This window comes from Neolamprologus multifasciatus, chromosome 4 (assembly GCF_963576455.1).
Source record: "Neolamprologus multifasciatus chromosome 4, fNeoMul1.2, whole genome shotgun sequence".
Taxonomy (NCBI): Eukaryota; Metazoa; Chordata; class Actinopteri; order Cichliformes; family Cichlidae; genus Neolamprologus; species Neolamprologus multifasciatus.
The window spans coordinates 11,425,129-11,438,089 of NC_140442.1; the positions used below are offsets into that span (position 1 = coordinate 11,425,129).

Sequence of the window (12,961 nt, forward strand, 5' to 3'; positions counted from 1 at the left end):
TTCACTCCAAACCACTATGCTACACTCATGGCTCTACCAATTCCTGTAATTTATTCAAGATCAGAAGCAGGAGTAGGGTGATGACGAGGGGGAGATGCTGGTGCAGGGCAGTGTGCTTGAATATTAGTGTGGTACCCTCCCCTGCAGAGAGAAACTGTGTCATAATGCTGGACTGCTTTTATGATTCAAATCAAGGCTATTGTCTCTGTAAGCAACCAGCTCCACTCTGTGCAAAAGAACAACTGAGGTACTATACACTGGCTGCAGAAAATGAGTGCACTGCCATAGACTGAAGAGATGCTGGCTAAATTGAGAGAGCTGAAATGAGAGTGAGAGCTCAGTTCATTACGCTGGCCAAAGGCATAACAGGAATGCCTACTGTCTATCGGTCTGCTACCATGTAAACACTATTCACTGTCTTATCTACAGTTCATCAACTGTAAACACAAAAACAAACAAGTAAGTTTGCACATGATTAGACACATTATGGTCTGCTGCCATATTACAGAGACTCCATCTTAATGCACGTAATGTGGGAGTTTTACATTTTGTTGTTTATAATTTGGATGTGGAACAAATATTTGATTTGGAGTGCATGCATTTATGCATTTATATATAGTACCAGAGCACTATACTTAATCCCAAAGTGCATCAGCCTGTTTTATGGAATACTATCAGGATGCAAAAACGGGGGAAAAAAAGAAAGAAAAGAAAAAGAAAACATAGAGACTGTGTAAAGTCCACCAGCCTCCTTATGTCTGTAAAAATACAGTCCTGTGTTTGTCTAGGACCTTTAGGAGAAACAAAATCATAGATAACACACTTTCAGAAGATAGTGTTGATTTCAAAATTGAAGGGGTTATTCGCACAGTTGCAGTTGTGTAAGGTCTGTCAGTACAAAATGTCAAACATGCCAGGAAAGTTCTCTACTGTTTAAAGCTTTAGTCCAGACCTCATTAAACTGCTGCAAGAAGTCCTGATCATCGTTGTACAACCTCCAATAGCTTAGTATGTAAAAAAATAAAATAAAAAAAGACAATACTACAGTTGGTGTGTGTGTGTGTGTGTGTGTGTGTGTGTGTGTGTGTTTGTGTGCGCGCGCGCGCGCGCGAGGGGGGTGGGGGGGCTGAGATCGAAAGACAGGCAGAAGGGGAGAGAGAGAGAGCGAGAGAGAGAGCGGAGAGGCGGAGTAATCCCAAACGCTGGGACAGATCGGGAAGCAAAACTTTTTTTCAAAAGTTTTAGGAGGTGAGAGGAGAATCACAGCAGCCGTGGCCGAGCTGCGGAGGATATTACGGGATTAGGATCTAACGCTACGTTTTCCGGCTGACTTTATGAAAAAGAACCCATCGATTTTGGAGCTTTTCATGTGAACTTAACAAAGGATGTATTTCTACTAAAAAAAAAATACTTCAAACGCTGGAAACTTTTCCACCGAAATGGAAGGGAATATTCCATGGATTCTTTTGTCATTTTTATTGTTTATGCATGTCTGTGAAGGTAAGTCTTTTTACACTTTTAATACCTGAGTTCACAGTTTAGATTTATACCCACCGGTAGGCTAGACTGGACTTGTCTGGACAGCCGAGCCACCGTCCAGTTCCAAATAATGAGGTTATCCTTGATTATCTAGGCTACCAGTGAGTACTAATATGTACTAATAAGTTTCTCTTTTTATCCTTTTTGTTCGTCTATTTATTTGATAGTTGTTTGGAATTTTAGATATGATGAACGAAGTTGTTTTCTCGTCTTTCACAAAAAATGTCGTTGTTTTTACGTGGTATTTATGTCTATTATCGTTGTTTATAAATAGTTGTACTTACTTTGTGTTCTGCATTATAATCAAACAGAAATATACACTACCTCAAAATGATTCAATATTATTCAGGAAAGACATGTTTGATAGATTATAGGTCAATAAGTCAAGTCAGCGGTTTAAATACCGACAATCACATTTTGGCACGACAGCGGCAACAGGTAGTGGTAGCAGATTCGGGTTAGCGCATCATGTGTAAAATAGCTGGTGTTCGTGTGATTAAACTACTCACTGCTGTATAGATAAGCATAGAAATTCAAAAAAAAAGAAAAATTCGGAACCTGCAGGAAAGTTAGTTTAACTGTATGGGAAAGGTCTGATGGCAAGGTGACAAAACCCAGAGTGCGCAGAAAGAATTTAGAGTATTTGATTAACTTTTTTTGTATGTGTGGTTTCAACTTTAACTGAATACGAAAACATGTTCTCTCCTAAACAAATAATTTTTTAAGCACAAGCAACTCAGTACTCTAGCATGCATATCTATCAAGGAAATGTATCTTCTTTTAGTGGACATGTGCGGGTGTGTCTACAAGATGTAACAAGTGGCAAAGGACTGTTGTCTAGAAATCACTATAAGCGAGTTTTGATTAGTTATGTAAATTAGGTTATGATGATTTGTAGACAACTACTAAAGTTGTTTTTTAACATCTTTCTTTGATTTCCACAGGAATCCGTTGCGTGGATCAACACAGGCCATGTGAAAATGGAGGGACGTGCCTAGATTCACCTTTTCGATGCATGTAAGTGCAACATTTTTAGAAAACCTACCGGCGCAAAGAGCGATAGCTCCCATTTGCCAATGCTCGAAACCAACAGTTTTGCGTATAACCTGGCAGATTTCCGGTGTTTTTCTCTGTCTTAAACAAGGAGCGAAAAATGCCCCTGTTATTACCTATTGTCTAGATAATAACGCCCACATAACGGTGGTGAAAGATAGAACAAATTGATTAGACCTGCACAGATGAGCATCAACAAGTCTGGAAATGCATGGACGACACACTCATCTCTTGCACCTGTTAAGGAGCCCATTCAGTCATAAATCACAACATCTTGCTGCACATTGCCAAAGGAGCGTTTCTTTGTGTGTTTTGCTCAGTTTTTTTTCCACCATTAAGCTTTTATTCAAGGTAGCCTCAGCTTTAAAGCAATTAATATTTATTTAAATTCCTTAAATAGCTTTAGAAATTTTTTAATAGTTTTTTTTTAAACTAATTGTCTTAATGTCCTGCTTATTCCTGCAGTTTAGAGGTTTTGCATCTTTTGTCAAAGCTTTTGTTTTTCAAATGAGGAGGGTTGTGTGGGAACCTATTACAATAGTCAAGTTAAATAGTCTACAGTGTCCTGCCCTGGGGTCATTTTGAAGGAAAGAAAAAACCCTATAGTTCAGGAAAAATGCCTGAGGGGGGTCAGATGGAGGAGATACTTTTAAAACGAAACTCCTTGTTTGCCAGCTGCATCCTTCCAAAACAGTAAATTTACTCTTTTATGGGAGATGGTAGTTCTTTACCCTACTGCATGGGCCTAAGTTAATCCAATACCCTGAATAGACTTGTTCATGGCAAAAGCACATCCCCACACATGTATATACTGTGTGTATGGTTGTGCATTACGTTGCACTTGTATAAAGTTCTTGTACTCCCAGTAGAAGTAATTACACATTAGTCAATGTGTAACTTAACTGCAAGTGAAACTAGTAACCACTACCCACATTTTTTCAATCATTAACTATAGCCAGGATTGTTTTTATTGGGTAAATGTATAATTTTATTTGGACTGATTTTTTTAAACTTCATTTCACGATCACATAATTTACTTTGAGTCTACTATGAGTGAAAATCAACACAACACTCCCAGTGTTTGGTCTAAGTGTATTAATCTCCAGATTAAGTGTAATCACATCACAGGGATTGTGTTTGCCTTTTTTTGTTCCTCTGATCCTTTGTGTTGTGTACATGTGTGTGTTCATATGTTAGTGATGTGGGAGCGGTGAATGTGTAATTACTAAGTTGGTAGAGTACCAAAGATCATTAAGAGTGACAAGGTTGAGATATTTGTTTTTTGTTTTGTTTTTTCCAATGGAAGGGGACATCAAATGTAGAAAGCGTTCCATAATATGGGAGAGCAGTGGAGTGGAGCATGGCCACATGAGAGTGGTCAGACCAGTCCTATGAGTAGTGGAGCCACCCCACCCCTTCCCCTGGGAGCCTACAGAAACAGGAGATTCAAAATAGGAGAAAAGATCCTTTCTTCCACCAGATACCTGGCTGTAACCTGGCACCAGAACTAGAACAGGGTTTAGGAAGGCAGAGAAGAAAGGCCACAGCAATGTGAGGCCAGTGTAGAATGGAAAGAAACAAAATGCAGATGCAGATATGTGCTTTGGCATTTGAAAGGAATTTAGAAAAACAGCAGAAAGCACTTTCATAGAAAGCAAAGCTGTTCCATAGAACAGGACACATCACTTCATGTAGAGAAGTTCACTTGTTCTTCCTTGTTGTCCAACTACTGTGCTATTTGTTGTTCTTACAGGAAAACAGATTCTCAAGTGACTGTAATACAGTGTCTGTGACAGGTGCCATTGTTACTGTTCCAGACACTGTTCCAAAACCAATGTGTCCTCTGTCTTGTTTTTCACAGCATAGCTTCAAAGTGCATGAAATCTTGTTTGTTTCTTTATATGTCTCTGATTATAGTGGTTTCCTTCTCAGGTAACCAACTTTGTAATGCCAGTTTTAGTTGTTTCTGTCACTCAGTAAAAGTCACTGTTATTCGTTTTAATAGGTTAATTGTCTGTATGGAGCTCTAGATCTTGGCACCGACTGCCATTTTCCATTATTTCTAACTATTTGATATAATACAGTAAAATTTGATGTTATTAAAAGTTATATTTAAAAGCATTTCTACAAATGGTTTAATACAAATTTTTGGAAGGCTTTTCTCTTTGATACACAATAAATATTCTTCACAATCTTACAATGCCACAGAGTTTTGAACTTGACAATGAAGAGTTCATAGTGTCACTGAAAGTGTAATTTCTAGGTGAGCAGTCAGGAAGTGTAGTTGAACAGCCTTTGGCCCCTCAGCTCCACCCTGCTTGAAGAGTGCTACAGCAGTATGGACAGAGGAAAGATAATTAGGCAGATTGAGGGGGTGTCATTCAGAGGAGATCCAGCTGGGGCGATTGGACTGGGGGTAGGGAATGGGTTGAGAGAAGCTGGCTAGGAGGGAGTGAGGGTGTGGGCGGGGGGTCTGCATATAGGACAGCTGGTGGATGTTGTGATGGTAATCTAGTGAAGTCAGATCTTGACAAAGGGAAAGCATAGGGCCAGGTGCTGCCATTGAGCAGTCAGTCGCCCCCATACTGTGAGAGACAAGCTTGTGGAGGAATGAATCCGGTAGCCCACAGTCCCTCTAGCACATGTTGCCTCTCTCACAGTAACACAGTAACAGCAACTGTGTCTGCTCTTTCTCTCACTGCATGCTGTCCTAGCTCTAGCTACTCATCCTCTGTCTATCCGGGCAGAGGCAGATCACAGATTACAACCAGCTCTTTCCCCTCTGATCTGCCAAGCTGAATGAAAATAAATATGGAAGTTCTCTGCTATCTGAGACCCGTGTTATAAATGGATTGCCCTTGGCTTCAGTAGCAGAGTTATCATATAAATTGGGAGTGTTTTGTTATGACCCTGTAGCAACTCCCAGACTCTTAAAGCATGATAAAGAGGGCACCTTTGACTTGCCCTCTTTATCATGTCAAGATACTGTGGAGTTTATCTGCCTACATTGTTTCACTTTTGGCAAAATAGAAGGCAAAAATAAGGAAGTTTTTGATTTTCTCTGGATGGGTTAAACATACATAGTACATACAAGCAGATAAGAAATACATTTTCAAAGGAACCCAATTCAATAATAAGTGGTTGCATTCTCTCATGCCAAAGCACATATTAAGTGACAGACCATAGCAAAGAAACAGATTATATTATTGTCTTAGTACACGGCACCTTCGGGCTAGTGTTTTCTTTGGTATCTTTATGGTGGATTAGAAAGGAATGCTTAGCAAGATTCCTCCTCTCCCCCTGGCGCTTTCAGGTTATTGTCTCTACCTCCCATCCATTCACCCTTCTACCCCCTTTAGGAATGCCTTAAACAGTACTGTCTGAGACTGTGCAGAGAGTATTCCAGCAGTCTCATTGAAGAATTCATAGTGATTTGGCTGATTATTAAATTTTTATGGTACCATTTTGAAGGCAAATACTGTCTTAACTCTCATGCTGTCATGCCAAGCAGATGGAGCCATTGTCTTGCCATTTTACAGACGAATTGAAAGCACAGAAAAGTCTAATGACTCAAGAGGATAGTGTTCATATCTATGAGGAGATGAGTTCTATCTGACAAAGAGGTTACACCGTTAGGGGGAACATATTGGTTTGTTGTCCCTTCTCTTCTCTGGGTCATGACTGGAGACTGGAGCTGTGGTTCCCAGGCTCCCTCAAAGGAAGTGGTGCCTTCTGACCTCCCAGCTACACACATCCTGTCTTATCAGAGAAGCTTAAGCAGTTTATTTACTTCATAATTCTCCATTTTCTGATCTTTTTCTTCATTGTTGTTAATCCCACCACTTCTCATTACATGGATACATTGCTCTACATTGCCTTATACTTTGCAACCTGGAACTTTTATCTGAGAATGTGGAAATTAAATTCATATGCACTTTCTTATGCATTGCATATAAGTAATATTTATGTCGGTTTTACCCCTGAAACAACCTGTTGGAATTTGCAAATTATTCTCTTTGATGTCTATGTATCTCTGAACTGCAAGCTTATTTAAGGATAAGCCTGGATGTGAAGTTTCATTGCCTGGTTGTTTGTTCTTATCCAGGAGACAATGACTTCTGAAGAGACACTCAGGCAGGTCTGATTAGAATAACTTAGGTCTGCCAGTGAAAAATTCCCCAGTGTCTCCCTCCCTGTCAGCAGAGGAAGGGATGGGTCCATCATTAAAGGATTCAGGAAAAGGCATTCACTTTTCCACTAAGCATAATTCCCACAAACACTTTGCTTCCAGCGAGGCAGCATTTTACTAAGCCATAACCTTTTCTTAATTAAAAATGTTGTGGGCTTAAACACTTTGCCACTTCATAAGAGCACTTGATTGCTGCATTTTTGCCATGTGTTGGTTTTATTGAATATTTTATTACTCTATACTTCTTTAACATCTTTAGTGCATAACATAAACATAAACAACATAAAAATTTTCCTTAGCTTATCACTGAGAACTTTTGACAGTTCCTCACATCAATAAGCACGTGAGAGGTTGTGCTGACCTCAGTCAATCCATGTGATATTTTGTGTGAACAATTTTAAGTGATGCTGATGTAGTTCTATTTAATCCAAAATTAAAACAAAACACTGGATAAGTCATTGGAGTTTATCTTTGACTTTAACATTGGGATGGGGTCCTTTCAATTTCAAAGTTTTCCAAAAAATCTGGTTCAGTTTAGGTGGTTGGGTGGGGTTTTGTGGTGGAGTTCAATGGAGAATGCTTTGAAAGACCTCAACCCTAGGATTCATGCATTGTGGTTTTGGGCAAATGCATTGCTATTTGAAAAATGTGAGGGTGTATTCTTTCAGACTGACACTAGAAGCTGTTTCGATAGTGTGTGAAGTAGCAAGAATTGTGAGTGAGATTTCTGCCCTCCCCCCTCCCACACACACACACACACACACACACACACTTTTTTTTGGAAAGTGTATTAGTGAGAACTTAGCAACAGGACGTATTTATTCTCTCAGTACAGTGGATATGTGATTTCCTCGCTGCCAAAGAAATGTCTGGTATTTCCTTGGAATTCTGGATTTATATTAATATTATTATAATACACGATAGCCTCTCACTGTTAAAGTATGAACTGTGATAGGACTATCAGAGTTAAGAAGGATTCACTTAGTACTCCCAGCTTTTTAGTTAGATTAATTAACACTTTTCCTCGAGTAAGTTAAATGTCTTTCTAGTCACATGTTTAATATGCATGTTTGGGGGGGGGGGGGGGGGCTGTGGAAAGCTTCTGGACTGTTCAATGCTTTCATTGTGTCTCTAGGAACAATTGTTGAAACAAACCTTGGCCCTTAGACTGTGAAACAGTCATCCTTTTGGACATGATTGTACTTAATTATGAGTCTGAATTGGTTTAGCACAGCGCTCAGAGCTACCTGCATATGTAGGAGGATCAGTCTTCTGAAGTGCCCCAACTGTCCTTATGAAACCCTGTCTCCCATCACCCCCCTTTTTTCCCACTCTAGCTCTGTCTCACCATGGGTTACTGTTGCCAGGCTACAGCCCAGGCCTGAAAGACTAGCTGTTTGGGTCACTGCCCCCCACCCCCCAACACTTTCATTCAAAGAAGTTCTGACTACTTTAGCTCTTTTATTTGGACCACAAAACATTCCCCAACCCCCAATCTGGCTCTCTGCTGAAAAGGAGAGAGCCAAGCTGGAGAGAGCAGAGCAGAGGAGGTTGCTGGAAGGAGGGGGTGTGGAGATGGGCTCCTGTTGGCAGTGTGGTGTCAGTGTGGACTCTTCATAAAAGAGAAGAGCTGGTTCCTGCTTGCTTGTGGAAAGAGGGGGAAGGGTATGAGGTAGTTGTATTAGGAAATGTTTCAAGACTTTTCCAACAGATTCATTATATGATGTCATTATACCAACTTCAAGCGTTAAAAAATGTAAGACTAGCTTTTTTCAGGCAACAGAGAATTTGAAAAGTTGTCCCAAGTCAAAACATGATAGTTCAGTTGTTTCTCTTCCTTTCCATTTGTCTTAGAAAATGCCCCCTAAGATAAGAAGAATCCTTTATAGTTGTTGTTTTGTGGAGCATGACTGTGTGTACGAACCGTGTCAGAGATTACAGCCTCTTTGTTCACAGGTGAGCCGCCCTTTGACCTCTGGCTGAGTTGCCGCTATTGTGTAGAAGAGGATGAGCTCAGGTTACCCTGCTTCAGTGACCCAGAAACCAGGAAAACTGGCATTGTGTTACACAAGTAACAAGTGACAGAACTTACATAAATCAAATGGTTTTAGTCATGATTTCACGTTACTTGATACAGAACAACTCTGCAATCAAAGCGCACTGACTGAATCCCATTTTGTTTTTGGATGTCTTATAATCATTTGTATTTGAAGCTCTCAATTAAACCTTTGACAAGGTTGCTATTTCTCTTTTCCTTCTTATATAATTTCCTCAGTGGACCTTCTCTTTTATGCATTCATGATACAACCCCTCCTCAGAGCCTAAGGCTGTTTGTAAGTTTTTTTTCTTTGTGTTTGGGTGTGTAGTGATTGTTGCATGTGTTTGCTTTGTTGCAGTGGTGCCTCCACATAACAGTGTTTGTTAGGCGGAACTATTAATGCATGTATTTGTTGAGGTTGAGCATACCTTCTGAGATATTTAAAATGCCTTGTGTTTGTGACTGTGTGTGTGTTGGTTACAAAGTTTGTCCCATGGGCAAAGAAGCTCAATTGTTTTGGCTTAAAGTCTGGCACCGGAGCTAAATGCTAGACAACCAGAGGTACTCTGACAGATGTGGACAGATGCATGGTGTCAGTACTGCAGCTGGCAAAAACCTTCATATGTGCTGACAAGGAGAGATTACTCATTCTGCCCGTCTCTCTGTTGCACCCAGAGACCTCTTCCTCATCTGCTGTATGCTCTTCCTCCAAGGTCAGATGTTGACACTCACTAAGTATGACTCAGGGGCCCATTGCACAACAGCAAACTGCACCTGCCTTTCACATCCGCCACAATTAAAGTTGGGCTCACGCAAAGGCACAGATCCTGCCCTTCTGTTCCCATGGGCAGTGGAATCCATAAGGTTATAAAGAGCCTGATAAGCAGACTTTTCACAGTGGTATGAAGTGTGAACCAGGACAAAAGTTGCATGTCTCTCACAGTCTCTACGCTGATAGCATTCTGATTTGTGTGTTATGGGAGTAGCATGTTGGCAAGGAGTCAGGTCTAGACAAAAGAATGTGTGTTTTGGCTGCTTACTTCATTGCACATTTGAAAGGGAGGACAAATAATTTATCAGGCGTTATTACTATCGTCACTTTTATAAGCCCACCCACAGATACACTTGTATACCTGTATGTTAATAGACGAAAACACTTTAATTCCAAATAAATATTTTAATCTGTATATCAACATACACTTGGGGACACATTACTTCCTGGAGTGAGTTGTTGATTTCTTTCCACATAGAGTCATGACGGTCTTTGGAGAACAACGCCTGCTAAGTTTCTAGCTTTTTGGTTTTCAGCAGCAGTCAAATATGGCTCCAGAAGAATTTGACTGTCAGTCTGCGTTGTATGTTTCAGCTCTTAAAGCAATTTTGTTCATCAGTCCTTTCAAAGACCGCTTTGTTCCACATTTGTGTTTCATTTTTAGTGACACCCTAGATTCCAGACATAGTTAATTTGCCTCTAAATAAACCCAGCCAAGCCATGACAAATAGCCATGGGAACCATGGTTGGGGGGTAGGGGTGATTGGTTGGGTGTCAAGCTTGCTTGTTCATCTGTGAGGTTACTATGGCAACAAGAATAGTGCATTACGAGTGAGTACTGTGTTTTCAGAGCAAAGGACCAGGGATTACAGGAAATATGACATGACATTCTTGATGGACCAGTCTACTCTTGTTTCCTCTTGATCTCCCTCTCTACCAATTGCACCTTCAAAAGACAGTCTCTCCTGTGGAGCATCCCCTCCTCACACTCTGTAGCCTGAGTGACATTATCATCACAATCAAACAGGGGACCCTCTAACATCTGACCTCTCAGCCTCATGAGAGGAGGAGGGGTTTAGGAGAAGGAAAAGTAGCTGTAGTAAATGTGCAAAATCTGTCTCTCAACATAGGCATTCAAATGGCTTCAGTTTAACTTTCCAATGAAGTCTCATGTTTTGTTGGAAGATGTCAGTTCCCTATATTCTCTTTCTAACAATTAAATTCAACATAGCACCAAACTATCACTTTAAAAATATATTTTTACACTCTTGTGGATAGTCTTGTGTGCCTTCATGCATAGTCCACAATTTCAATTGCTTTTGGAAAGCTGGAGAGAAAAAAATTTAAACAAAACCGAGAAACCTTAAGTTTTCTATTGTTCCACCAATCTAGACCAGCCAGAAACAAAGCATCCTTTTTCATAGAAAATCAAGATCTGGAGCGGTTTCCCTGCCGCCTAATTTAAAGCAGCCTCAGCCTCCTAGCCAGGAGTGAGAGCATTTTATGTTTTTTGGTCTTTTTTCTTAGAGTGGGACTGCACATACAAAAGTAAGAATAAAAAAAATGCATTATCCTGTAAGTGAGAACAGATGAAACCCCATTTTTGATCCTGCCCAGGGTTTCTCTCCATTGAAAGAGATGACAGTGCCCGAGGGTGGGCCAGAACCCAGCTGTCACCTCACAGCCATAAGCATCAGCCTCTTTGAAGAGGGTTCCTGTCCTCAGTCAAGGGCTTCACTGTGGGTGTAGTGTTACCAGCACTCCAAACCTTGCCTGAACTCCCATAGGAGCTTCATAGAGAGCAACTGGAAACCCTGTTTTTATATTTATCTCAGCTTCTTTGTACTGCATGTTTAGGTCAAGCTCAAATAATGTCTACACAGCTTGAATAGAGACAAGGCAACACATTCGCAGAGCAAAAGGAAATTTCATTCCTCCACCTCTGTCTGTGCAGGATGTATTCAGGCGCATTATAGGTCACAACTCAGATTCCAGTCTTCAGGGTAGTTGCAGAATGAAAAGTAATGGAACCCAAAAAATAAATGAATGTTTTGAATAAACTGATATCATCACATGTTTTAGAATACAGCCACCAAGAGGACAGTTAGTTGTTTAATTTAAACACCACAGCTGTTTCTCCTATCCTGTTAAAGAGCACTGTGTGCAGCCCTTGTTTTTCCTCATTTGTTGGCAATTGTTAAATTTCCAAACTGTTTCTGGGTGTGTTCTTTTTCATATATGGGAACAGAAATAAGAACTGGGGTGTGGAAAAACTGGAGAATGTTAGCTGAGAAAATTAGGTTTTCCAACTGAAAATAGTAGTGTGCGACTAATAAAGTCAATTACACACATGGCCTAACTCTGTCTTTTCATTGTATTTCTTTTCTTTTTTGTGGCTCTACTAATATGTGTGCTATATATTATGAGAAAAAATATCCTAAAACAAATTCATTCCAGGGCAAGAACTATTACTCAAGGTAGCAGAGCTTTCCTAAGCGTCACTGGGTCCAGATTGCCAAACGCAGAGCAGGATGAAAAACAAGCTACAGTTGCCGTAATTCGGCAGCTTTGTGTTAACTGCTCTAGCCTTTGATTGTTGTGACCTGTTTTGACGTATAGGCCGCATCCTTATGTGTGTGTTTTTAGATGTCGTCCCGGATTCATTGGTCCTCTCTGTCAACACCTGGATCCATGTCTTCGATCACAATGTCAGAATGGAGCAGCATGCAAGAGCGAGGTGCTCAATGGTGTCACACAGTACACTTGTGTGTGCCAGAGAGGGTTCAGAGGTATGTCTAAAAGAATGCATATGTACTGGAAATGTCAGATCTTATTAAGTAAATTCAAAGTATCAAATTGATTTCTGTTCACTATTTGATTCCCAGGCCAAGACTGCTCCCTCATTGATGCTTGTGCGACAAGTCCCTGTGCCAACGGAGCCCGATGTGTCAATTGGAATAACCATTATAACTGTTCCTGTCCGCCTGGCTTCCAAGGAAAGAACTGCCGCAATGACATTGACGAGTGCCGCAAGCCTGGTGTTTGCCTCAATGGTGGAACCTGCATAAACATCCATGGGTCTTTCCGCTGTCAGTGCCAGCCAGGCTACAGCGGGCGCACATGTGAGGTGTCCACCTTGCCCTGTGCACCATCTCAGTGCCTTAATGGGGGCACATGTCGACAGACCAGCGATCATTCCTATGAGTGTGCTTGCCTACCAGGTAGAATTTCTCTTTAGCAGAGCAGTAGAACACACACAAACACACGGTCGTTCCACTGTTACGGGCATCAGATTTTCCCAGCCTGATGACGTAGCTGTTAGTGCTGCTGCTGGTGTTTTATATTCTGTCTTATGTCAGCTTCCTGTCTG

At 40.8% G+C, this 12,961-nt stretch overlaps 1 protein-coding gene across 1 annotated transcript in view; it reads left to right on the forward strand.

Annotated features, from left to right (window-relative positions):
* Positions 1–1,221: 1,221 nt before the first annotated feature.
* notch3 (notch receptor 3) overlaps positions 1,222–12,961 on the forward strand; it is a 28,040-nt gene continuing 16,300 nt past the window's right edge. The window contains exons 1-4 of the mRNA XM_085157294.1: positions 1,222–1,500; positions 2,484–2,556; positions 12,238–12,380; positions 12,477–12,812. Coding sequence (XP_085013420.1) covers positions 1,440–1,500; positions 2,484–2,556; positions 12,238–12,380; positions 12,477–12,812 — 613 coding nt within the window. The 5' untranslated portion in view covers positions 1,222–1,439. The remainder of the gene's footprint in view (positions 1,501–2,483; positions 2,557–12,237; positions 12,381–12,476; positions 12,813–12,961) is intronic.